This window comes from Alligator mississippiensis, chromosome 2 (genome assembly GCF_030867095.1).
Source record: "Alligator mississippiensis isolate rAllMis1 chromosome 2, rAllMis1, whole genome shotgun sequence".
Lineage (NCBI taxonomy): Eukaryota > Metazoa > Chordata > Crocodylia > Alligatoridae > Alligator > Alligator mississippiensis.
The window spans coordinates 70912262-70938253 of record NC_081825.1 but is presented as its reverse complement, the minus strand read 5'-3'; the positions used below and the strand labels follow the sequence as shown (position 1 = coordinate 70938253).

Below are 25992 nucleotides of genomic sequence, written 5' to 3'. Positions count from 1 at the left end.
GCATCTAGCTGGGGTCATCTAGACCCAGCACTCTTTCCTGCCTATGCAGGGGGTCAGACTCGATGATCTATTGAGGTCCCTTCCGACCCTAACATCTATGAATCTATAAAGTCAGTCAATACCTTCATTGACGAGAAGTCCAACAGTTGCTGCTGAGACTCTGTTAGGACAAGTCTATAATTTTATAGATGTAGTTGGTTTTATAGTAGTGGTCACAAGTACACCTAAATCAGTTCATTTGTGCTTTCTGAAGCATAACAAATACAGTTTGCATCTGAACCTTGTGCAGACCTGGATACTTGTTTGTAGAGACTGTGCAAGCAGCAACTTAAGGCCCACCTATTTTGATGGGCAGAGCTCCAATGTTGAACACACAGAAAGCATCTTAAAGATTAACTGTTTGCAACAATAGGAACCAAAGGGTTGCCAAGCCATTTGAAATACTAGAACATCTTCTGGGCATTTTGTTTAGATTTACTTCTAAAATGCACACCTCTCGTAAGTGCTGTTCTCCTATCACCATTTCCTCCATAGAGACTGCACTCTTGGACCAGACACTGGAGTCTTGCTAGACTAGGGTGCCAGGGTAACCAAACTATGGTTTGAGCCACAGGCAACTCAGGTAGTACAAACGTAGCTCCTAATGAAAGAAATATAAGAAACTAAGCAGGAGCTGTATGTGCAGATCAACTCTGGAGTGTATACATCTCAATAGCTCTGTGCCACGCAGCTCTCAGCCATATCAAGTTTAGTTACACTTCTGTTAAAGAAATATAACAAGTGATATCTCTAACAGAAGCATAACTGATGTATATATTTGTAAAGCTCTGCCACTGTCTGAAGTAACAACTTGTAGTCATAACAACAGTAATAGCAAATCTTTGAACTAGAATAGTTCCTTACCTCTTTATAAGAGATCCACTCATATGGTTGATTTGGTTTCCTAACACCAAGACAGGGGCCATTATCTAAATGGATAGAAGCGCATAGTTACACCAGGTTTGGGTAGGAAGTGTGCAACTAGTCCCACCACCCCGAGGCATGTGGTAGGGCAAGGGCAGTATGACAGCTGGGCTCAACTTCCTGGCAGCCCCTGTGGCAGCGGCTCCTTATGGTTGCCTCTGCCTGTCACTACCACTGCCAGATCTGCAACAGCTCACCACAACTCCTGAAGTGGCCCTCCAGGCCAAATAATTGCCCACCCCTGGTGTAGACTAAGGACCAAAGTGTTCTCCAGTCTGGACTTCACTCACACACAGTCCTGTCCTACATGGACCATGGCCAGATTTGTCTTCAAAGGTCCTAATGTACTCTCTACCCTCTTATGCTAGCTCTTGGTCTTAAAGGGGTTAAGCATCTGCAAGTGCTATACTGAGATATCCCAAGCTAGTCATGAACACACTAGCTTAAATGTTGTAGGGACTCTAGCAGGGCTGTGCAAAGCTTCGGTAGTGTAATTCAAAAAAATATTCCAGGTCCTATTCCAGTTGGACCTGAAGCCCCAGTATTATTTCATGCAGATGTGCATAAACATCAAGGAAGCTGAGCCTGCATTAAATCTGAACAGAATTGGGAGACCAATTAAAAAGCTTAATCTGAATCAATTTGGAAAAGATTTGGCCATAGACTAGACAGGCAGCAGCCCTCACCACGCTGGACATAGCTGTCTCCAGATGGCAAGTCTGTTGTGGTGGGTGGAGGGGGGAGGGAGGGACAGGGACAGAGACAAGCTGCCCAGATGGGGCACGGCAATGGGACATGGGATGCAGGCGCAGTGGGGGCTGTGCCCTGCTGCTGCTCACTCCAGGCAGAAGGAGGCAAGCAGCAGTATGGCATAGCCCCCGCTCCCAGCGCTACCATGCCTGCATCCCCCATCCCCACCCCGGCTGGGCAGCTTGTCCCAGGCCCAGCCCCAATCCCTCCCACCCCACCTCTGCCTACCACAGATTTACTAGCTGGCGGCAGCCGTGTCCAGTGTGGTGAGGATTGCTACCTGTTTAAATCTATGGCCAAATCCAATTCAGCTGAATTGAACTGGCACAGCAATTCAAATCTCCAAATTGAACCACTGTCCCTCCAAATTGTCTGAATCCAAATCCGAAGTGAATACTTGCTGCTTCGCACAGGCCTAAACTCTAGTACAAAGGCAGTATTATGCTACGATACCCAAGCTAGCTTGGATATCTCAGAACAATGCTACCTTGTATTATCTGTTAAGCCTTGTCAGGAGACCCCAATAGTCAAACTTTTGACACTAAAGGCCCTGTTACACATTGCAGTTTGGATCTGCTCAAATGCTGATCAGTGTTAGGCTAGCTTAAGTTTGGAGCAGCCACACCTTAAGGCTAAAAACCTTCTCTGACTGTCCCTGACCTGCAAACCTCTGCCTTGCCATTGGCAAGTGGGCACCCAACTAGGATCTACAGCTGCAAGGGCTGGTGAGCCAGGACAGGCTTCTATCTCTGCTCTAGGTAGGGGTGAGAAGGAGGCAGGAACAAAAAGCTGGAAGACAGAATTAATGAGATGGGGGTAATGAAGTAAGAGGCAGAAAGGAAGTGGAGGTACAGGTAGGGTGGTGAAGTGAAGACAGCCAGCCAGCCAGTGAAGGATAAGAGTCATAAAGAAAAATAATTTAAAGAGAAATAAAAGAGAGGAAGTAAATTAAAGGAGGTCTCATGTTTTAGTAATTTGGGATTGGGGTGTAGGGGGTGCTGGTCATGCTTCCTAGAATGGCTGGGAAGTAGGAGCAGTGCGGAAAGATGCTTTTGGGGAAGCTACTGCCTCTGCCCTGGGAAGGAAGGCCTAGTTCATGGGCACCCCCCTCCCCCCCATTTTTGGGGCTCTCTCTGCCATGCCACTTGGCTAACTGGCATGTGCTCTTAGGCTGTTTGCATAGGGTTGCAGCCCTGGGGGTGGGAAGGTCACACCAAGAGCAGGAAGAGGTGGAGGAGTTGGCCGTGCCAGAACTGTCCCCTGGGCAATAGAGTTCAGGGAGTAGAAAGTTGGTCCACAAAGAATAGCAGGGTAGGGGAAAAAGGGTACTGCATCACTGCAAATTAGGTAGCTCATCTGTTGGGAGTGGCTATGCATTAATGGAATGCAAGATGGGTAACAAGGATCAGAGATATAATCATGAAACTCCAGGGCAGGCTTAAGCTGCCTAAAGTGTGCTTAAAGCTAGATTCTAGTGATAATATGTGGGCAGTTCAGGGGTCAAGGAGTTCCAGGAGCTGCCTAAAATTAAAATATGTAATAAGGCCCCAAGGGAGAACTTACTTGACACCTGCATGCCTCTTTGGAAGATATCACAGACTGTTCTCACATCATCATAGTAGTATATCAATGGCTCGTCACTATTAAGCAGTGCTGATCGTCGAGCATGCTCACCACCCTACAGAAGAGAAAGAAAAGCTGACTATTTCCAACTAAGCTGGAAAGGCACACGTGCGTTTGGTGAAAGCACTGGTAGTTAGACCGAGACAAAAACAATTCTCTCAAGAGTTATGAAGTTCAGAGGGGCCTGTTCACTGAAGTCCCAGCTATAACTACAAGTCACAATTCAGAATTTAGATAGTAGCAGAGGACCAGAATTTGTCCTTCACTCTGCTTGGCATCCTCATGCCAAATTCTCTACTCAGAATTTGGAGGTAGCATAAAGACAGGGTAAAAAAAAAAAAAAAAAAAAAAAAAAGTTTGCCATTTTTACTTTCTCTATAGGTTGGAGAGTTTTAAATAGGGTGTTTTTGATCTATGTAATGTATTGGAACTCTACCCAGCTTGGTCTTTGTCCTCCCCTCCCCCTTCCAACATATATGAGGAAAGTTGTTATCATAACCTTTCAGATTTTAAATCTCTTTGCTTTCGTAAGTTAGACTCAGCATAGCAAAAAAGGTTTTAAGAAATAAAGTAAAAAAAATTAAGTTCAAGTTAGATTTTAGGAGATCTTAAAACATATTCCAAAGGAGTTATCCATAAAAAAGGTCTATTTGAACACCAGACATAGTTCCTTAACGCACTTCATCACTCCTATACAAGGCATTCAAAAGGAGTGCCTCTTGGTCTAGTTGTCCGAGACAGGCAGAGGAGCATGCTTATAAGTTGAAATGGACCAAGTTAAACTGGCCCCAGGACCAGTTGTGTTCAATGTCTTCATTAAACTATCTGAAAGATGGCATAGAGTACACACTAAGCAAGTCTGCAGATGACACCAACCTGGGTGGGGGTGTAGTAGATACACTGGAGGGTAGGGCTAGGATTCAGTGTGACCTAGACAAATTGGAGGATTGGGCCAAAAGAAAAAGAAAAAACAACAACAACAACAACAACAACAACAACAAAACACCACATGGAGGTTCAACAAGGACAAAGTGCAAAGTCCTGCACTTGGAACAACAGAATCCCATGCACTGCTACAAGCTTGGGACTAACTGGCTAAGCAGCAGTTCTGCAGAACAGGACCTGGGGGTTATAGTGGACAATAAGATGAAGTGTGCTTAGTGTACCCTTACTGCCAAGGTGGCCAACAGCATGCTGGGCTGCATTAGTAGGAGTGTTGCCAACAAATCAAGGGAAGTAATTATTCCTCTATTCTGCACTGGTGAGGTCACATCTGGAGCACTATGGTCAGTTTTTGGGTCCCCCACTACAGACAGGATGTGGACAAGTTGGAGGGAGTCCAGTGGAGAGCAATGAAAGTGGTTATGGGGTTGGGGCATGTGACGTATGCGGAGAGGCCGAGGAAACTAGACTTATGCGGTATAGAAAAGAAGAGACTGAGAGGGGCTGAGATAGCAGCTGAAGGGTGATTCAGAAGATCATGGAGCTAGATTGTTCTTAGTGTGGCAGGTGAGAAGACAAGGAGCAATGATCTCAAGTTGCAGCAAGTGAAGTTTAGGTTAGATATTAGGAAAAAGTCTCACCAGGAGTGTGGTGTTGGAACCAGGTTAGAGAGGTGGTGGAATCTCCATCCTTGAAGGCTTTTAAGGCCCAGCTTGGCAAAGCCCTAGCTAGGATGATAATTGGGGATGGTCCTGCTTTGAGCAGGAGGTTGAACTAGATGATGTCCTAATGTCCCTTCCAACCCTAATTTTCTATGACTATGAAATACACCAAGAGAAAGTTTCACTGCTTAGTTATGCAAGTTGCCATGAGGGTAGTGTTGTCACTATTACTTGTTCACCCAATATCAGACAGTTCAGCTAGAACAGGTTTTTCAACCTGTTGTCCATAGACCCCTGGGGGTCTGCAGACTATTCATAAGGGGTCTGTGAAACATTACTATGATCAAAAGTATATGAATACCCACACTTACAATTCAAATGGGTCTGTACTTCCATTAAAAAGAAGTTGCAGGGGTCCACAAATGGAAAAAAAAAGCCACTGAACTAGAGAGTTGTTAGCAAAGTTTTTAGTCACCCAGACATAAGGTCTTACCTATGATATTACATAGGACTTCATTGCTGTTTAAGATCAAGTCACCCAGGCTCTCTCACTAAGCAGAGTTTTAAAAACTGAATCAGTGCAGATTTACATAGCTCGTGAGTTAGATGCACAAGGAAGTTCTCACATGTTAGGTTCTTTCCAATCAAATAGGTAATAGTCAGTGCTATTCTTAATCTAGAACTGGATGATAGCTACTCCTTATCTAGGTATGCAAGTTATTTAAAAAATAGTTGATGGGGGGGGTACACGCACACACACACACACTTCCCCATCAACTATTTTTTAAATTTATTTATTTACATATAACCCTGCACATGCAATTATTTTAAAATGGGACCCTCTTTAATATTAAGAGTGCTAGGCAAATCAGAGATGCTTAAGATGCCAAGACAGCAGTCAAAATCACACAGACAGTGCATGCCATTAGCCATCTTCCACCAACCAACACGTTAAAAATAACTTACATATTAAGCCTAAAAATCACTAGTTTGTGCAGGCATAGCAGGTGCTTCCCTTGCAATAAGGAGCAAGCAGCTAAATACCTTAGCAACACTAATAGATTCACTTAACTGATAGTCAAAGCAGCAAATAATTTCAGTGGTTCTCTTTCCAGCCATGGCTATTGCTGCAGCCATAAGGCCAACGCTGCCACACAGCACCAACTGTGGTTGGGATGGGCTGCAAGGTTTAGCTACATACTGCACACAACTGTTTGGTAAAAAAAAGAGCCTGCTGCAAGCTCTTTGGATGATATATTTAACAGGGCTGTGCGACGCTTCGGTCACCAATTTGATTTGTCGGAGATTCATCCCAATTTGGTGGCCAAAAATCTCCGAATTGAATCAGGAGACCCTTTAAGCTCTCTGAATCAAATCGGAGCCCTCCAAATAGATTCAGAAAGGTTCGACAATAGACACAGCTTTAAATGTTTTTTCTGTACATCTCAAGGTACAGGTGGCTTGCGAATGCTGAGATGGTGGAGTGGATGAAGTGTCCCATGGGAACATGAGGCGGTCCCCAGAGCGCTCAGCAGCAGACCCAGAAGTGGACCAGAAGCACTTCCAGGTCTGCCAGGGAGCGCATTGGGGGGGGTTTGCCAGGGCAGCACACCTTCCTGGCTCAGTGACTGGTGCCTCCTGGGTCTGAGGGGGCACCCAGGGTCCCTCCCAAGCCTATTGCCAAGCCAGGGGTCGCAGGGGCTCCCCCAGTGTGCATGGCAGTGGACCCAAAAGTGAACCAGAACTACTGCTGGTCCTCTTCTGGGTCTGGTGCCAGGCACATGGGGGGGCTCCCTCATATTCCTGTAGGATACTCCATCTGCCCCACCATCTCAGTGTGCACGAGCCATGCCTGGTACCTCAAGGTATGCACTGAATCTTCAGATTTGGTTTCGGCTAAAAGAAAATCAGGGACAGTGATCCAAAAAAAAAAACAAAACAATATCAAATCACTGTCCCCGATTCACACCAAATCCAGATAGAATATGGCTCATTTCACACACCCCTAACTTTTAACCAAGTTAGTGACTTTTCACCTCTACACATTATTTCATAGGGCAAGCTCCAGAACATACCTGCATTTGTTTAATCCTATGCTTATCCTGTGGGAGTTATAAGCATGCTACTAGAGAAAGAGGTATACTATAGAACTGTATTCCATTTCAAATGTCTCATTATCAGCTGCCAACTTCAAATATAGGACTGCAGTTTGTGGAAGGAACAAGAGGGAGGTAGCTTTATGGAGGTTCACACCTAGTCAAAGCTACTGTGTCAACCTAACAGTGGAACTGAATTAACAGACTACTGTCTATTCAGGATACCAGTATTTCTAGATTATACTTCTTGCTTGTCACTATGCCACTCCATTTTATATTCTAGTTTGTCCACTGCCAAACTAGATTCAGCATGTCAATCCAGTAGTCTCAAGGCAGCTTGCAAAGGCTTAAGTTTACAAGAAACACTTTAGTGTCAAGGTGTACCAAACAAGGATGTAGGCCAACCAACTGGATAAGCAAACTGACTGCATTTTCTTTGTGAAACAGATTTATGCACTTAGCAAAATGTGCACCTTGGACCATCAAGTAGTGAATTCCTCAAATTATTATTTAATAGTGTGGGGAGGGAGGAGGGGAGAGTGGAATCCAATACTGAAATTTCAAGAACTACCTCTATTGTTCATCATCATTTCTTCCTACAAGCAGTAGGTTACAGCCGAATTTCACACGCTACAGTTTCACAGCTGGCCAGTGATTCCAAGGTGTCAATTTCCCTCAGGAAGTTGTTTCCCCAGGGGGAGGGGGACGGGGACATGGAAACAAGGCATTTACCGTGACTAGAACCAGAGCAAAGCTGGCCTGGATTAGTTCGCTCATTTTTACTGCAATAACCAAGTGATTATGTTACTGGGTTCAGTTTCATTTCAGAGTACAGAGGAATAAGCGCTAGCCTTAGACAAGATCTTATTATCCGATTACATATGGAATGGTCTTTGGCACAGCATCCCATCTAGCAGTGCTTTTCTTCAGGTGAAGGCCAGAATGAGAACTCTGTCAATTCATCTGCAGAAGAGCTATTTATGCTTTTTATACCATGTATTCAATTAATTTTTAAATATATATCTAGCATAGAGTTATGCTAAAAGTCATGTTCTTAAGAGATCAAGAAACTCTTTACTAATTCTGAAGACAGTTATGCAGTTTCTGTTCAGGTACTGCAGATTTTTTTCATTATGGAAGTTAAACTGGATGTGAACTGAAATAGAGAAAAGAAAGGAACAGATCCTCTGAAAATTCAACAGATTTAATTTTAGCCACTATGCAAGCCAAGTTTAGCTTGCTTGACTCAAGTTTGTTGTCAGAGTTTATTTAGGGCAGGGACTATTTTATCTCATATTAAAAGCAGCAATTTCTTAGATTAAACTAACTGCTAGAAAAATATCAAAGGTGGCAAAAAAAGAAAAGTCTTACATGACTTTTAATTTTTCCTGTTGTAGTAATTCAGAAAGGCCAAGTGCAAGAACATTCAGTGGAAGCCTTACAGCCCAAGTAGACATCCTACACGTGAAGCCATAAAGCACTGACTGATACCCCGAGTTTAAAATGAAACTATAGTACTGAACTAAAACCAAGTGGTCTCAGTATCTGGGTATAGGGAATAAGGCACAGTGCAAGATGCCACTCAACTTCACATCAATATGGCTGAAGTAAAAGAAATTCTTTTGCTCCTGTATTTTCTTCTTTAAAATGAAGACTTTATGAGGTGGGGGGTGGGGGGGAAGGAAGAGACATACAAAACAATGATTATAACCATTTTCGGTTAAGACGGAAACACTGGCAGAGTACAAAGACATGTTATAGCCTAAAAGTTTTTCAAACTAGCTATATAAAATGTTAAGCAACTTAATCTGCATGTAACTGAGTAGTTCAGTCTGGAAAGGACTGCTAATCTAAAAAACTTCTTCCCAGCAAAGATTCAGAGTGCTGTTAATAAGCACTATTATCACTATGAAAATGTTAGTTTTAAAAAGGCTTTAAATCCCAAGTATGCTATGGCTTTACTGCAAAAAGATGTAGTCCCTATTTGCTGGAGAACCAAGAATGAAGTGCTACAAACCAAGAAGTTGCTTCTACTATAATCCTGAACAACAGTTATGTACTCAATTAGACTTTAAACTCTGGTAAAAACAAATTTTCTTAAACCAAGCATAACAATACACTACCAGTTATTTGTATATAAAATTAATGTTTCATTATTAGCCATTCCAACAAAGAGAAAGCAAATGTCCAAATATTGCAATCTTAAATTTTTTTGTGATTAGTTTGCTATGAATGCCAACTTACTAAAGAGTTAAAAGTGTTATAGTATTATGATATCATATGCCAGCTTTAGAATCAGTTGAAATAAGCCAATTAAGTTTGCCTGACAAACAGTTTGCCAACAAAGACAAGCTGGCCAAATGTTAATTAAAACATTTAAAGATTTGCTTTATTAAAATACCAAAGTACCACCAAAGTGGGTGCTTTTAGGCCAAAGGAACAGGAACAAGTCAAGATCCAGAACTCTCTCAAGCAGCAGTTTTACCAGTTTGTCTAGGCCAATGCTTCTCACCTTTCCCCTACTTCCCTCTCTCCATCTAGGTGCCTTGAGCCCAAGTGCCAACTTTTTGTTTTTAACTACAGAAAAATAAAAACCAAATAGAGTAAATCTGCTGTTACAAAGAGCTCAAAGACCACAGTAGGTCAGAATGTTTAACACCATCTTCAATTCAGGCATTCACTTAGTCCTACAGACTTTGAAGCCTTGGGTTTTCAGTTTCCAGACAAATCTTGCTACAAGGCAATACTCCACACCATGGTGTTAGATTCCAAGCTTATTTTAGTGGCTGCTGTCATAACAGACAGAGTGCTATCATCAAGACATCTTTACAAAGTTAGTTTGCAAGCTGCTAAACTGTGATTATAAATAAAATGCAGTCTTTACTATTAGCGTAACAGATAATACCTGCCACAAAATAGTTTGCCTCTAAGAAATGTGTTACTAGCTTAACCAATACCTATCTTTCCTCCTGGAAGTTGCCCGTGTTGCTCCTTTACAATGAAAAAGGCAGTCACCCATTTTAATATGCATACACGTTCTAGACAAGATACCTGTCAAGGGCCGATTGCTTGTTAACACTGCATCTTGTAATGATCTACTTTTTCCAAAAATGCATTTTTATCAGCTTTATCCCATTAGTTTGTAGTTATGGATCTACCCATATAGACTATTATTAGAATGGAATACTTGGTATTTAGTGCATTGTAACTGGACAGCAATTGCTTCTTAGCTACTGGAGGTGGCCCAAAGCCTCCCCATCATGAACTGCTTTCTCTTTGCAAAGGCTAGGATTCAACTCTCAGTGAAGGAGAAATGCAAAAGGAAAAGAAACTGCTTCCAATATAATACTTCACCAGCCTTTCCCCAAAAGATGCCTTAAATTTTTCATAGCCCTGGCAGCTACCCTATAAATAAAAAATAAAAAAAATTGAGAGTTCCTGGTATTCTTGTTTTATACTACTGAAGTAGTAAAGTGATCTGGACATCACTAAAAATACAAACACTTCATGAGGATCCCTGTACTACCACCCAATAAATCACACACTACCACCCAATAAATCACATGCAGAGGATAAAGTTAAGTAGCTTCCTCATCCAATTGAGAAACTCTAGAGTTAGATGTGCTAGCGACTTGTTTTAGAACTGAGGCCAACGTAAGTTTTACCAAGAACCCCAAATTACACATTGTATTCCTGACATTTAAAAAGGATCAAGTTGCCATAATAAGTGGTTCACTTCAAAAATGAAGTCCAAGTTCTAAGCATCAGAATAGGTGTTTGAGTCTATATCCATATAGGAATATCACAAAAAATAGGGAAAGCTACTATAACTGACTAGGAGCAATAGTTTGTCTGTTCAGACCTGGACAGTTTTGCACTAATCAAACCAAAAGCCTGGCCCTCAATCCAAGTTATATCCCCACTGTTAATTAAAAGTTCTTGAAATTACATTAATTGATGGGTGGAAAAATGTTCCAGAGACTTGGGGGCAGGAGAGAAAAGAAACACGGGGGACCCTATTTGCATGTACAGCTTTATAGAAGCTTTTTCTTCCTTCACCTGACATGCAGGAAAACAGCAAGCTTCTCAATATTAAAATCAGAGATCCTATATGCCTCCCAAACTTGGAAATGTAACACACCCAGATACAAGTCACACTTACCTCTATTTCCACAGACTGCATTGCTAGATCACATGGTGGTTTCAAAGCTTTGGGTCTTGTGGCATACCAATAAGTTGTGAGAGCTGCAAAAGCACCAAATCCCATGAGCGTATTTGTTGGAAGAGTGCGCACATACTGTCTGACATCACCAAGTTCTGGCATTCGTAGATGTCTAAACAATTCGTGTGCCTGCATGGTGATTTGATTGTTATTCCTCAGGTTGGACTCTGTTGGCACAAGAAAAGGTCACTTACACTAATGCACTGAATTCCCTTTCCATTTGCTCCTTCCTTTCCCCACCATCCCCAAGACAGGAATACACACTGGGTCCTTCAAGTGTCCAGATAAAGATAAAAAGGTGATTATTCTCCTAAATAACTGGAGATAAGCAATTCTCCAAAGACAGTTTCTGGTGACAAGACACATGATTAACTTCTTTAAGTTTTAGAACATCTAACAAGTGCTTCTAAAGAGCTGGGGGGGACGGGAAGAAAACCAAATTCTCTACCTCTCACAGAAAAGAAGTTCTGCCTTTGACCCTATAGAAGTTTTGGCATGACTGTCACAAGATAGTTTCAACATTAGGAATTGAAACCTGAGGGAAATTAGCAAAGTATTCACCTCTTTGCTTAGATATTATGCCATTGGCAGTGGTGTGTTAGAATACCTCTGTTCTATGACTGTCGCCACTGCAACATTTTCCACTTTACAGGTCCAGCAAGATAAGCTTTTTTCCAATAGTGCGTAGGAAGCTCAGTGTAGTGAATCAGTGTCTGAATTACCAGTACTGATAGCTGTTAAATGCATCTCCATGCCCCAGCATGACACCACAGTTTATTCCAGTTCATAGAGCAGGGTAAAACCTCTTTAATTTTTCACTTTAGTGTAGAGGTACATGGCAACATAAACATGGATAAGGAGCATATTTGGTCTGTCACTTATATACAGAAGAAAGAGCACTTGAGGGCAAACTCTCCACCTGTGCCTGCAAAAAGCTGACTGACGTGAACATATTACAGCAAGAACAGAACGGGGGGGGGGGGGGGCGGGTGAGAGAAAAAAAAAAAAAAAAAAAAAAGTGTTGCTGTCAGCTCAGCTGGTGCCCCCTCTATAGCCAAGGTCTCTCAGGACATTAGTCACATGCTGAGTCCTACAGCTCCTGCCCACTAGGCTAAAGGTAATTAGCAGACAAAAATCTGCACTGCTCTTGGGCTGGGAGGGCAGGCCAATGGAAGGAGAGTATATAAGTCACCCCACTGCACAAAAGGGCAATAGGCAACAATGTCTGTTTCAAACTCACAACTGACAGTGACATTCATAAATGCCTGTCACCAGCTCTTGCCTCCTACCACAAGATTGACAATAGGCTTTTAAGAAAAATGCAGTAGATTTACATCATGAAGAGTTGTTTCCACAAGTTGATGGTAGACCGTTTTGATTTTGTTGTAAAGCATGTGCTTTACATTTTGCCTAGTATAAAGTTATAGAAGATGAGAAAGAATGTTGAAGCCAGGTGCGTTATGCAATAAAAGCTCCAATACTTGAGGACATGAGCATGCTCATGTCCACCCCACAGCCCCCATATGCACACTGAAAAAACTTGAAAGCTCCAGTTTTGTAGACTAGAAAGCTGCACTTTTAGATTCACACTGCTGCTGACTAGGAACATTCCGGAGGCTTGATCCTAGGGACAAGGGAGACTTCAAGAGTTGTACGGCTCCCAAAGTGTCAAAGCTAGCATCTGGGTAAGAATTAGATCGCAAAAACACCATTGAAATATTTCAAAAGGGCACAGAGGAAGCAGACAGGTGGCTTTGCAACTATAGTACCTGGATCAAAACCAAGTTGAATTCCAAGTACTGGAAGGACCGTGTGGCCTTTGGCAAGGTATACATTCTGCATGCACTTCAGTTGCAGGCCTTTCCTCCCTACCTTTGGATTGTTTTTAGGCCACAGGATTATATTACATTTGTGTTTGTATACTACTTATTTAGGATAGCACCCTCACCTCTGTTGTGATACAGCAAAACAAGAAAAAAGCTGCTGGCAATTTTAAAAAGTTCATTAGGGATTTTATGCTACTAGTGCACAGACCTTTTTACCCTACCCCTTTTACATATGCAAGTTAAACAGTCCATAATTTAAGAAGCACAAAGTAATTAGGTTTTTATACCCAAGATTCCTGTGATAAAAGAATATTATTTTGCATGTCTTAAAGTGGGTGCATTTATAGATCGTAGGAAATCATAGAAAATTAGGTTTTGAAGGGACTTCAGGAGGTCATCTAGTCCAAGTCCTTGCTCAAAGCAGAACCATCCCAGACAAGGCTTTGTCTAGCCAGGTCTTAAAAACCCCCAAAGTATGGAGAGTCCACAACCTCTGGGTATCCTGTTTCAGTGCTTTACTACCTTCCTAGGGAAAGTGTTTCTTCATATTCAACCTAAACATCTCTTGCTGTAACTTGAGACCATTGCTCCTTGTTCTGTCATCTGCCATCACTGAGAACAGTCTAGTTCCATCCTGTTTGGAAACACCCTCCAGGTACCTGAAGGCTGCTATTAAATCCCACCTCAATATTCTTTTCTCCAGACCAAGTAAGCCCAGGTCCCTCGGCCTCTCCTCAGAAGTCATGTCCCCCAGCCCCCTCGCCATTTTTGTTGCCCTCTGTTGGATTCTCTCCAGTTTGTCCACATCCTTCCTGTAGCAGGGGACCCAAAACTGGACATAGTATTCCAGATGTGGCCTCCCCAGTGCTGTATAGAGAGAAATAATCGCCTCCCCTGACCTAATGGCAACAGTCCTACCAACACAGCCCAGTATGCCATTAGCCTTCTTTGAAAGAAGGACACACTGTTGGCTCATACTCAGCATACTGGCCACTGTAATCCCTAGTCTGTCTCTGCAGAGCTGCTGCCCAGCCAGTCATCCCCCAGCCCAAGATCAGGAGGAGTCATTTGTCAATCCTCACTCACTCAACCAGGGGGACAGGACGTTGTTTAAATAAGCAAGCAAGCAAGCAAGCAAATAAATAAATAGAAAGCCACCACCAATGAATGACCATCCATGGTCTCACCCTCAAGATTCCTTACCAACTTTCTAACCCTTCTCTTTCTGGTAGAAAGAGAAGTTTACTCCAAGAATTATAATCTTGGATGCTCACTATTTCTGAAGGTACTGCTCTTAGGAAGTAACGTTGAAGAGTCCCGTTTAGGCACTACATTAGGGAAATGTTGCTTACAGGCTGCTTCAGGTCTCATAATTCATCTAATGATATTATTTCAAGAGTTTATTGTGCATTTTGCAATTAAGGAACGAACACCTAAGATAGCGTAATGTTCACAGACTGTTCCTTTGCAAGATTACTGTATTTGGTTAGCTACAACTGAGTCTATAACAGTGATTTTACATAGGCTTGCAAACTGTAGAGAAAACAAGACTGGGAGTATAGCAAGAAAAGTTATAGTTCAAACCAACAAAGAGGCAAGGGTTTTTACTGTTCTCTCTTCTACTAGACAAACTGCTAGTGGAGTGGGGGGGTGCAGAGGGGAGGTTCAACAATTTTTCAGGCACAAACAAAATAAAGTTTGTGCCCAAAAGCTTGTTGAACCCTCTCCCCCCAACTACAGTTTGTTAGATAAAAAACAAAACAAATCACAGAAAAACCCTTCACCTCTATTTCCTGACCTGGACCAGCACAGCTACAGTTAAAAATTAACACCTTAAGTCATATTTTTGAGATTTATATCCCACCCCATCCAAAAGGCTCAGAGCAGCTTACAACAGACAAATAACCCACAGATAACCTATAGCTTATATTCCCTAAACACTGCTCAAGGCAAAAAACAAAAACAAAAATCTGAGAACTCAAAGTCCCCCTCACCACACATCCAACTACCACCTTCCTACCTAAACCCCTGCGCAAGCAAACCCTCCAAGCAATTCCAACCATACTTCCCAACTGCCATTTACATCCAGGTATAAGAAACCTCTATGTTTCCTTCATTCTTAAAAGTGGATGGGCAGGTGGTTGGATGAGAGACAGTGCCAAAAGCATAGTAAGAACAGCTTTATCAAATATAGGGGAGCTCCCTAACAACTAGGCTGGACTGGGCCAGGTACAGTATTCCCCCCAGGTTGAACAGGACTTGAGTTTCCCCTGATCTAGTCCAGTGTAGCCTAGCCTGCTAGTTACAGCCCTCTCCTCCAACAGAAAAAGTTGCACCTTTGAACTGCTCAAGCCAAGAGAAGCCTAGAAGCCAGATCCTCTACTTTTAAAGAGGTATTCTAATACTTCATGTGATGCAGAAGCTGACAATCCTGCCACCTTTAAGAGAGAATGGCAGTGCTAAACTACATGGTATTTTCATTAGGTAAGCTCAGAACACTTGCCAAGCTGGGGCTTAGGCGACTTTGATACCAGGATGCCTGGTTAGCAAATCATAAAGTAACCTTAGGAGATAGCGAAATGTTTGGCTCAGCCCAGTAAACAGTCACAAGGTCCCCCCTTAGCCTTCCCTTGTGAAGGCTGAACAGGTTCAGGTCCCGTAGCCTCTCATTGTAGGGTCTGCCCTGCTGTCCCCAGATCATGCGGGTGGCCCTCCTCTGGACCCTCCCAATGTTGTCCACATCCCTCTTGAAGTGGGGTGCTCAGAACTGGACACAGTACTCTAGCTGCAGCCTGACCAGTGTCGCGTAGAAGCGAAGGATCACCTCCTTGGTCCTACTTGAGATGCACCTGTGGATGCACGATAGGGTCCGGTTAGCCCTGCCAACCGTGACCTCGCATTGTCGGCCCATGTTCATCTTGGAGTCAATGATGACTCCAAGATTCCTTTCAGCCTCCGTGCTCTCAAGAAGGGAGTTTCCCATCTTATAAGTGTGCTGCTGGTTACTACTGCCCAAGTGCAGCATCCTGCACTTGTCTGTATTGAAACGCATCCTGTTGTTAGCCCCCCCTGCAACCTATCCAGGTCTTTCTGCAGCCTTTCCCCTCCCTACTAGTGTGCCCACCTCACCCCAAATTTTGGTATCATCAGCAAATTTGAACAGGTTGCTTTTCACCCCGTCGTCCAAATTGCTGATAAAGAAATTGAACAGTGCAGGCCCAAGGACCGAGCCCTGGGGGACTCCGCTGCCCACTTTCCTCCAGGTCGAATATGACCCGTCCACCACCACCCTCCGAGTACGACCCTTCAGCCAATTAGCAATCCATCTGACTGTGTAGGCATCAATGCCACAGTCGCCTAGTTTTTTTAAATGAGGTTAGGGTGGGAGAGCATCAAAAGGCCTTGCTGAAGTCCAGAAAGACTACATCCACGGCAACACCTGCATCCAATGCTTTTGTGACCTGATTGTAAAAGGCAATCAGGTTGGTCCGACATGACCTGCCCCTAATGAAACCATGCTGGTTGCCCCTGAGCATCATCCCCGATGCCAGCCCATCACAGATGTGCTCCTTGATGATCTTCACAAAGAGTTTCCCCAGGACTGAGGCAAGACTGACGGGCCTATAGTTGCCCCGGTCCTCCCTCCTCTCTTTCTTAAAGATGGGGACCACATTGGCTATCTTCCAATCATCTGGCACTTGGCCCGAGCACCATGAGTGCTCGTAAAGCTGAGCCAAGGGCCCAGCAATAACCCCTGCTAGCTCCCTCAACACCCTGGGGTGGAGAGCATCTAGACCTGGGTCCTGGGGCCAGATCCGGCCCGCCAGGCCATTCTACCCAACCCACAGGGCCCCTAAAAACATTGAGAATATTAATATTTATTTGCTCCTGGCTGCCTGTCAAAGATGAGAGGAGCCAGGGGCAGTAGGACCTAAGGGAAGCTGGTGGCAGGACCCAGCAGCAAGGCCTCCCCAGCCCCCACCCCCAAACCAGAAACCCTTGCTTAGTAGAAGCTTCTGGCCTGGGACTGTTCCTGCACCAGAGGGAAATGCGGTCCTCAACAGCTTGCCGAAACTCGGCAAAACGGCCCTCCGCCCAAAATAATTGCCCACCCCTGCCCTATCACCACTAAAAACTTTCTATAGTTGTTTTGTGGGCAGACCCTCTACCCCAACTCTAGCTGTAGCACCAGCACCGTCTCCACTTTCAGTTCAAGATTTTCCCCTTGCCTAGCCTACCCACTAAATAACAAGTTTGCTGATCAAAGGCTGGCAAGCAACAGAAGTGTTCATCTGAAGACAAAGCCGAGCTTCTGTCAGTGTTGAAAATGTGAAGTTGTGGTGAGACAAAGATAGGTGGCCTACTTCATATTAGCTTGCTAAGAGTACTATTACCTTGACACTACAAAGTTGCAGAGCATGAAGACATGACACAAGTAGCAAAACCCTTATCTGGAGAATGCAAGGCACAACAAAAAGATCCTAAGTAACAAACATTTGTGTCCTTCAAGCTCTTAAGAAGACGGAGATGGGTTTGGAGTAGAAATTGATCCAAGACCTCCGAACCTTTACCCTAGGCAGTGAATACCAGGATATTGCTAACAGTCCCTTGGTTCACACGAGCTACTTCTCTCATGTTACTCTAACCCTTCTGCCAAAACCCTGCCACAAGAGCTACTTAGAAGATACAAGTCACTGTTTAAAATCTAGTAACTTTAGGCAAACAGCATAAATTTTCAATACTGGTTGGGCAGACAAAATTTGCTTTTCTATTTGTGAAAGTGTCCCTCCAACCTCATATTAAATTGTAAAAAAGGTTAACTAGGCAGATAAAGAAAGCTCCCTTCAGACACGCACAAGAAAATACTGCAGCATCCAAGACTACAGTACAGCCTGTGTCTTGAAGCAGCAATCCAAGTTGGCAAGATGCTTTCATTCTTTGCTCCTCCTACTCACAGTAGTACAATGGTCTATTTACAAAGGGCTGCAAGATCTCCTATTGTCTATCAATAACCAGACATCGTTCGAGTGTAATGAAAGAAAACAGGAGAGCAGCAGTCAGCTTTTTTTCTTCTTGCAACAAAGAAAAGAACCAATTACTTCTCTTCGTCTCTGTATTTAGATGAGCAAGGAACTAAGCACAGAGGTTGATCATATCGAAAGATGCGCTTCATGGGTTAAAATAGTCAGGGTGGGGCTGGAATTAGCTGCATTGCTCTACTTCCATTAGTGGCCTCCCCCTAAACTGCTTCCAAGAGATTGAGTGGGATTTACAAAGTTAAAGTTTCCTACCTTCTGTACTACAGGGGGTGGCCAAAATCATCTTAAGGGTATTGGCCTATGTTTCTTTACTTGAACTGCTGCAATTTGCACTACACAATTCCCAAGACATCTCTTGATTGCTCAAGGTCGCAGGCTACAAAAATACTGCATTTATCCTGGAATAAGCCATTTTATCGCAGGATAAAATGCAATTGTTCAGACATCCAATTCCATTGTGCCAAGACAAAACCTAATAAGGTTCATAAGACAAGAAGTGCTAACAGTTAGTTCCAAAACACTGCAAAGTGTCTGAACTGATATCCTGGGATTGCACCGTTGGATCAATGGCAGAAAAGTGATGGTGCATTCAGCGACTCACTAAACCCCGATTGGAAGGGTGATGCACGTACACGCATTTTGGAACTCTTCTGTTCCAGGACAAAAAACACACAGCTTGCCCTGGGACAAAGACTCTCCTCATTCTGCCTCAGGCTGGTGATAGATATTGCAAGTGCAGAATTATGCTGAAGCCTAATGGAAGAGCAGAACATGAGAGAGGGTGCTACAGACACCCCCAGGTAGCGTTTAAAATCTAAAATAATCTAGCATCTACAATTAACCAATCACTTATGAAAGCGTTTCTCCTCCCATATCCGTATCCCCTCAAAATTCCCTCTCCTACTCCACAGGGTTGTGAAAGACTAGTCAAGTGCAGTGACAAGCAAGGGCCTTAAGAGTCCCAAAACAGCTAGAGCAGAGCTGTTCATCTGGCAGCCCATGGTCATATACAGCCCAAGGGGTTAGCCTGAAGCACCCCCAGGTCCAAGTGTTGCTCCCCCACTACTCTCCTGGTGCTGCTGGACTCCCTGGGCTCCCCCTCCCTCAGTTAAGCAGCTTGGAGGAGGGGCGAAGGGAAGAGAGAAGAGACATGGGGACCCCACAGGGCATGGCAGAGGCATAGTATGGGCGTGGGGTAGGAGAACATCCAGGTGGCATGGCATGCAGGGCACTGGCCCAGTTCAGCCTACAGTCACTCAGAAGTTGAACAGCCCTGAGCTAAAGGAAAGAGGAACTGAGCCACCTGCTGAACCAGTAGTAAGGAGGGCAGGTAGCCTAGAAGCCAACACAGCACAAAATGTTCGTGTGCTATGTGGACATAGGCTTCACAGTACTGCAGCACAGGGCTGCTCTACTCTGCTCAGGCATCAGGTCCATTGATCTCATATGGCTTTTTCAATTTAATGTAGGATTTGCTCATGCTTGTAATAGAGCAAATGTCAATCTGAGAAAGTTAAGTTGATCATGACATGACAACTCATGAACAGTTAGACTTTCCTCAGCATTACATCTAACAAAACAGCAAAGTCCTTGGATCTCCTTCCACTTTTATAGTTATGTAGCAGCTTCTCCTGAAGTTACAGGATGGCACCTTTATATTTAACATCAACATAATGCCCATAAATATTATGAAAAGGTCACTCAAGTTCTAGAAGAGTGACCCGTGTCAATTATGCCCAAGAGCCTTTTGTGCATATTAAGCTGCGGGATGGAACCGACAGCAAGCACCACACTAAAAATAAAGGTCACTTAAATGCTTCTTACTATAAATCACCAATTTGTTTTTGTTCAGAAGCATGTCTCATCCTGACATACGTTTGATTATGCCAAGCCACTGAACAGTCCCACCAGGACAATGATTAATAGGAAACAACTTATGAACAGCCCTTTTGGTGTCAGAATCTATTATTCCAATTGGAGGTGCCGATTTCCAAGTTTATTCTCAGATCCTGTAGCTAAACTTTTTCCCATTCAACTAAAAGCAGATGCACAATGTAGTCCTACACAGCAGGGCTTGCTTGGTGGCACACACCAGTAGTCTAGTTAGACTGTGGTATTTTACCAATTTCAGTAGCTTCAGGAAAGAGTGCATCAAGCAACAATACTGCCCAACTGATCATTTGAGACTGTTCACGAGCGGCACATTCTTGCACAACTTATCACCTCCAGTCTAATGCAAGAGTAAACTGATTCAGTCAAGTCAAAGTTAAATTATAACAAGATGCCTTGTTTTCACGTTTACACTGCAGTCTCTAGAAAGAAGTCAAGCATTATGGGACCACTCTTCCTCACCATCAAGTGGTCTGACCTCTATCCATAAGCCTAACACCAGTGATTCTTAATCATGGTGCTGCAAGACCCTTAAGTGCTGTGTAAACACCCACACACAATGCATAATATTAAAAAAATTCTGTCCTGCTGTGGTGGTTCTGATGTTTTTGCATAACTGCTCTATTTTTTTCTTCTTCAGAAGACTGAAAGCCAAGAGCTGGCATTTTCAGAGTGGTGCCACAAGTCTAGTAATTCTAGTATTGCGAGACAAGAAGCAGGTTGGCCAGCTTCTTTCCTATATAGTAGAAACCCAGCATTCCTTTGCCCCAATGCTGATATGCAATGTTTTACTTCCTCCCAAAAACTATGCTGCAGTGAGTATTTAATTTTAGTTAGCTAGAACAAATCTATGCCATGGAGGGAAGCACAAAGAGGCCTCCCCTTTAAAAAGGTACATACACGAGTTACTGGCAGGCTAAGAAACTTATAGTTTCTGGATTTTAGGACTGCTGCTCATCCTGAGCACTGGACAGCTCTTCGGCCCACCCTTTCTTCTCCACAAGAAAACACAGAATCATTTTACAAGGCAGGGTCTTAGCAGAAATGGTCATCCTCCTGGGCAAGTCAGCCACTGAGAAGAGTCTTGGCTCCAAGGAGAATATTGTTTTTGCTTGTCAGTAAGCAAAAAAAAAAAGTGTCTCAGGGTTAAAAATATTTATCAAAACAGCAGTTAAAGTGAGCTATCAGTCTTGGTAGCTTATGACAGCTTAACTTCCATCAGTCTTTTACCCAAAAAGCACTTCAAATAAGATACGTTCAAGTTAAAGACAAAACACATGCATTGTGCATTGCAGAAAATAAGGACATAGCCTCCAGCCATCCTAGTTTCAGAGGTCAACCTGCAAACCCCTCCACTCAGGCAACTAGGCTTAAGGTTTTCTACATTCTGTCTCATGCACCACCTTCCACTTACAATTGACCAACCCACTTCTCCCATTTGTAAGGGCACTTTTGGAGTAGTTATACTCACCAGTCATATGCAATGTATTAAGTATTTTAGATAACATTAATATAGCCTGAAGCCAGAATATGCAACCAAACCATTCTCAGGCCACCAAAAGCCAACAGAGCTGATGTGCAGCAAAACACTTGCTTGCAAGTCACAGGAAGAATCAGGGTTTGAGAGACTATTAGCTACCTGCTTCAGTTAAATGTACTTAATGGATTTCTTAAACCCTACTCTTAAGTTCTGACATGCATTTTACCCCAATTCTACTGTCTTCATTCAGTGCAATTCATCTTTCAAGACTATCCAAGACCAATCTGTAGGTTTCTTTTTGGTTACTATTAACAATGCACATAATTTAAACACATTTACAAATCCTAACAAGTCACACAGTCTGCAGTGGTAAATGTTACTTGCAGAAGGATCCATGCATATTACCCCCTTCCTCCCCGCCAAAATCACCACCAGTAAGGAACTCATACTTCCTCCTTCCCCACCCCCACATAGCAAATTGATAAGTTACACTTCAGAATCTGAGCATAAGGAATTTAAGCAGAACTAAATTACAAAAAAAGCTTCTCCCCCATTCTTTCCCCTTTGAATTATTAGGTTTAGTGTGCTCCCCTTCTCCCCTAGATTAAGGTTTTATTTGTCTTTGAGGCAAGAGCTAGCACCCTTTTGCTTCTGTGAAATCAATGACCTAGTTACAACCTCATGTTTGTAAAGTTATAGTTGCAAAGCAAACCTACAAGTTTAGATTTAAATTTATTCACTGCAGTTGTCAAATACGGCTCATACCATTTGCTCAAGGGTCTGTCTGGGCAACATTATAGACAGTAACTAAGCATTCAGCTTTGTCCTTCCATCAACCACTGTTTGAACTTTTTATTTAAAACAAACAAACAAACAAACAAACAAACAAACAAACAAACAAACAAACCTGAACATCCCACTTGTTAAGACCAAGGAATCTTAAGTCTGAACTTGCAAGGATCACTTACCAACAGAAGTGCTCCAATATAACAAGCAACACGAATGTAAGAGAAACTATTCAATTACCTAGTACTGTTATTGCCCAACACAACATCAATGAATATGAATCTGTGCAATCCTATGCAGCCTACAGCATGCACATACCTAAAGACTACTCGGATCACTTGGGAGTGTACCCTCAAACTACAAGCATGTCAGTACTGCTCAACTGGTTTAAGAACAGGTTTAGAGACTACTTATAGCAAATGAGAGCTTAAGCCACTTTGGAAGGCTTTACAATTTAGGTACAGTCACAGACAGGGCTTGATATGGCAGTGGCTTTAAACTTCAACCTTTCTAATCACAAGATCTGAGCAGCTCATCTTGTAGAGGCACCTTTGGATCCAGCCCTTCCCCTGTCAGGTCTGTCAGTCAAAGTAGAGTCCAATATGCCAGAAAGCCCACTGCAGACAGCAACGCAGAAATTCAGAAGACTGTTCTGCAATTATAAAGATGCACTCCTGTTGAACAGCTGAAGTTGAAGATATTGTGCTGGTACCTTCAAAGAGAGACAGCATCAAGTCAGAAAAAAGCTGAAGTTGCTGAAACACGCAACTTCAGTCCAATAGTGCAGATACAGCTGGAGAGTTTAAGATTACAGACCTCCACTTACTAGGAAACATAATTATAAGGCTACCATTTTAAACCCCATTTTCTTTACTCCACATCTGAATTTGTACTTTTGACAACTCCTGGAAGGGCCCCCACACAACATGGGGTGCAACAACCCAGGGAGTAACACCTGAACAGTGGCTCACTAGTTAAGACAAGCACCTGACTTAGTCACTAGCTGGCGGCTCCCTCCTCTCCCTGGTTGGAAACAGCAGCCCTGGGCAACCTGCAGCAGGCACATCCCCAGTCAGTCAGGCCCCAAAACCAGCCACTCCAAACCCTGCCAGCAGCCTCCCTCCACCTGGTTCCCTTCGTGGTAAAACATCCCCACCAGGTCCGCAGGGGAGGGGAGCTGGCTCTCCTCTGGCATCACCACAAACAGGAGCCTGTTTTTGCTGGCTTGCTCCGCCGCTGCCTTTAAAGATGGCTCCAAGGTAGCTTAACCCGAGCCCCACATCGGGCAGGGAAATGCCACTGGGAGCAGCGGGGACCTGTGCTCCCTCGGGGTGGGGGCACAGGGGGACAGAGGCTCGGGAGGGCTCCAATTAAGATGCGAAAGCTTCACGAGCATGAGTCAGGGGAAGACGCACAGTTACCGGGGGCCCCTGCTCTGACTCCCCCAGCCGCACAGCAGGGTCCCCCCGGGCCTTGTCGGCTCCCTCCCTGCCCCCTCAGAGAGACGAGGCCGGACCCGCCCCCAACGGCCCGCGGCGCCCGCAGGCTGCAACACCCGGCCCGGGGGGAAGGCGCGCGGGGAGCAACCAGCCAGGTAACGGCCGCTAACTCACTCGCGCGCACACTCACTCACTCACCCGCACGGACACCACCCGCAGCGCTCCGAAGCCCCGGCGCCGGCCCGGCCTATTTAAGCCTCCCACAGCGCGGCCTGCGTGACGCGCGCTCCGCGTCCGGCTGCGGCTGCGCAGCGAGCGTAGGGAGACAGGACACTGCACGGCACCGTACCGCGGGACGGGGCGCGCTAGGACCCCGCGAGCTGCTTGGTGGGGAGGCCGGGCGGGGCTGCCCCGTCGGCCGCAGCCAATGGCGAGGGGGCGGGGGCGGGACTAAGCGGGCGGGGCGCGGGGCTGCCCCTTGCTGCGGGTCACCGGTGCGAGGCGCCGCTGGAGACGCGAGCGAGACGCTGTCCCTCAGCGGAAGGGCAACGCAGGGATCCTCCCTGGGGAGCGCGCTCGCTGCCCCTCTGCCTCCTCCCTTGACAGAGGGTATCAGTGCCCCGCCTGCATGTGTTCCTGCCCCACCTGCGTGGCTGCTGTAGCTCAGTGAGCCTCAGCTGGGGTGCGGGGCACCCTGGGGCGCCTCAAGATCCTTTCCAGGGCTCCCCGCAGGGTTAGCACTGCTGAGCGTGCAAACACGACTCACACAATAAACCCCGGAGATTTCCAACCATAGTAAAAACATGCTGCCCGGCTGTGGGCTGGGATGCTTGCCACAGAAAAACAAAACCACCACACTGCTCTTATGATTTTTAACTAGTCAGGAAAGAGGTGAAAAGGAAGAGCTGGCGCTTTCTGAGGGGTGCCTCGAGCCTTAATGAGCGGGGCCTCATGTCTAAAAAAAAAAGATGGGAACCACTGATAGCGATGCAGGCAAGCTTTCAGGGACCGCAGGACCCCTGGCTGTGCAGCTATTAAGACAGCAGTAAAAGTCCAGCAGACTCAATCCAGGTCTTTATTCAAAAGTTTGGAGAATAAACCTGATGCTGTAAAGGACTAAACAGCTCTTCAGGGGCTGAGAGAGATGGGCAGCACATGGGAAACCCTGGTCATCTTGTAAATAATAAAGCAAAGAATATAAGCAAATCTAATAGACACCCTAAGCATATTTCTGGAGGAGGCTGCTTGATTTTCCCACACTCCTAGAAATAAAAGAATGGAGGTTCTTGAGGTATGTTCATAAATGACAAAATCATTTTTGGAGCTTGCTGAGTTTTGGCACAACTCTTTGCTTTTATGCTATGATATTTTCAGGTATCATAATCTATGTCTTCCTATATTGACATAAAAACACAATAACACCCTGTCCTAAGGGACATGGCACAGAAAGGGACTGGTGAAAATGTGCCTTTTTCCTCTTAGTAATACATCAACATAATTGCACAAGGCTCTTGCACTTCAGCATTAAATGACATACGCCACCTTATGAGGGCAGTGAATCAATCTAGAGTCCCATGTCACTATGTAAAGAAACTACTCTGGATTTCTGGAACTGACTCCACAAAGGAGAAGTTGAGTACCTTTCTGTAGGAAGGGAAGTCTCTGCAGAGATTAATGTTAATAGCAACTGCTTGAGAGCCTGCATGGATCAAAGCTGTTTAACTGGCTATCTTTGATTCTTGTTTTTTAGATTAGGGATCTTTCCCAGTGGCATTAGAAGATGCTTCCTGGCTCCAAAAAGGGATTTTTATTGTTATTACATGGATTTGTAATTCATTGCGACAATGCACCATGTTCCTGAAGAAGAGGACAACGAAATGCAAGGCTTCAGGGATTATACACTGAGCTATAATAACTGATGCATAACAGCTATCACAAATGCAAAGTTTCCTAGGAGTTGAAAGGATGTTCTGTATACACATATATATTACATGCACATCTGCAAATGTAAAACGCACCTAGAAAACTTGTGCAATCAAGGATATCAAGAGAACACACCCTACAGCAGGGATGTCAAACATAAATCCTGCAAGCAAATCACTTTGTCCACCCCCAGCCTACCAGCATAGCCGGTAGGAGGAGTAGGCTGCTGCAGAATCTGGGGTCCTTGGAGCCTGTGGACATGGCAATAAGTAGCAGGACGGCAAGTGGGGGCTGACACAGTCCAGGTCACTCTCCGTCTGCTTTGCCTGTTTGTACTCCTGTAACCCTACC

At 44.4% G+C, this 25992-nt stretch overlaps 1 protein-coding gene across 4 annotated transcripts in view; it reads right to left on the bottom strand.

Moving 5' to 3' along the window:
* The window catches only part of ACSL1 (acyl-CoA synthetase long chain family member 1), a 58717-nt gene extending 34687 nt beyond the window's left edge, over positions 1-24030 (bottom strand). Inside the window, exons 1-5 of one of the 4 annotated variants that reach the window (XM_014594842.3) lie at positions 23917-24030; positions 22829-22991; positions 11199-11425; positions 3277-3391; positions 904-968 (exon numbers count right to left, since the gene is read on the bottom strand). In XM_014594842.3, coding sequence (XP_014450328.1) covers positions 904-968; positions 3277-3391; positions 11199-11393 — 375 coding nt within the window. In that variant the 5' untranslated portion in view covers positions 11394-11425; positions 22829-22991; positions 23917-24030. Of the gene's footprint in view, positions 1-903; positions 969-3276; positions 3392-11198; positions 11426-22785; positions 22992-23916 lie in introns of all 4 variants that reach the window. The other 3 variants (XM_019481334.2, XM_014594841.3, XM_019481335.2) reach the window with 3 other exon arrangements.
* Between the last annotated feature and the right edge of the window lie 1962 nt (positions 24031-25992).